The sequence below is a fragment of the Limulus polyphemus genome, unplaced genomic scaffold (assembly GCF_000517525.1).
Source record: "Limulus polyphemus unplaced genomic scaffold, Limulus_polyphemus-2.1.2 Scaffold292, whole genome shotgun sequence".
Taxonomy (NCBI): domain Eukaryota; kingdom Metazoa; phylum Arthropoda; class Merostomata; order Xiphosura; family Limulidae; genus Limulus; species Limulus polyphemus.
In genome coordinates, this window is record NW_013665902.1 from 145,468 (window position 1) to 146,606 (window position 1,139).

Sequence of the window (1,139 nt, forward strand, 5' to 3'; positions counted from 1 at the left end):
AAGCACGAGAAAAGCTGTGGCCGAGAGCATCAGCAATGCTTTGGACATCAGCAACTTCTTGGCCATTGGAGAGCAAGATGGAAAGCATACCTCCCAGAAACTTTCCGAATCTTGTCCCATACAGTTTTGGAACTGGTGGTAGAAGAGATGCTAGTAGTGAATTTAATCCAAGATTCCTTTTGGCACTGACGTCGAACCTGCCGAGTATGGGCACAGGCCCACTGATAAACAATGCGGTTAGAAAGAGAGGGATGTTGTCCGAAGGTATCCCAGGCCCGTTTTTGAGCCTTCCATGCCCTCTGGCAGGTAGGACACCACTATGGACGAGGATACCATGGAAAACATGTCGAGGTCTTAGGAATAAAACAAGCTGCCGCCTGGACAATAGAGTCACTTACTGCAACAACACAGTCGTCTACTGATGGCAGACAGACGATGGCAGGATCAAGTTCAAAGAGAGAGGTGAACGATGGCCAGTTAGTCTGGTCCAGCTTCCACAGTGGCACTCGGGTCGGATGGCATCGACCATGGCCAACCTCATTCATAATGATAGGACAATGATCACTGCCCCGTGGATCACAGTCGACCATCCAAGAAAATCAAGTGAAAAATGAAGGGGAGCAAATCGAGAGATCAATGGCAGTAAAAGACTGACTAGGTACATGAAAATAAGTATATGCACCATTATTAAAGAGAGAAAGGTTGTGATCCGAGAGCATATGCTCAATGGAATGGCCCCTCCCATCAATATCAGCACCACCCCACAGGGGGTTGTGTCCATTAAAGTCTCCCAGAAGTAAAAAGGGATATGGCAACTGGTCAACGAGAGCACCAAGGTCTGATTGATCATAAGCCTCCCCAGGAGACAGGCAGAGAGAACAAACAGTGATGGTAGAACCCAAGGAAACACGGATGGCTATGGCCTCCAAGGGTGTATCGAGGGACACAGATAAGGAAGGCACATGCTGGTCTACCAGTGCCACCCCTCCATGCACCCGCCCATCACACAACCTGTCATTCCGGTACAGAGAAAACTGCTGAAAGGTGACTGTATCGGCAGGTTTCAGGAATGTTTCCTGCAAGGATAGACACACAGGGATGATAAGAGTCAATCAAGGCCTTAATGTAATCGAGATTAG

The 1,139-nt window shown here is 48.4% G+C and overlaps 1 protein-coding gene across 1 annotated transcript in view; it reads right to left on the reverse strand.

Moving 5' to 3' along the window:
* Window positions 1-545, reverse strand: part of LOC106457098 (galactose-3-O-sulfotransferase 4-like) — a 23,309-nt gene extending 22,764 nt beyond the window's left edge. Inside the window, exon 1 of the mRNA XM_013916481.1 lies at window positions 334-545. Within this exon, the coding sequence (XP_013771935.1) occupies window positions 334-545 (212 nt within the window). The remainder of the gene's footprint in view (window positions 1-333) is intronic.
* Window positions 546-1,139: the final 594 nt, after the last annotated feature.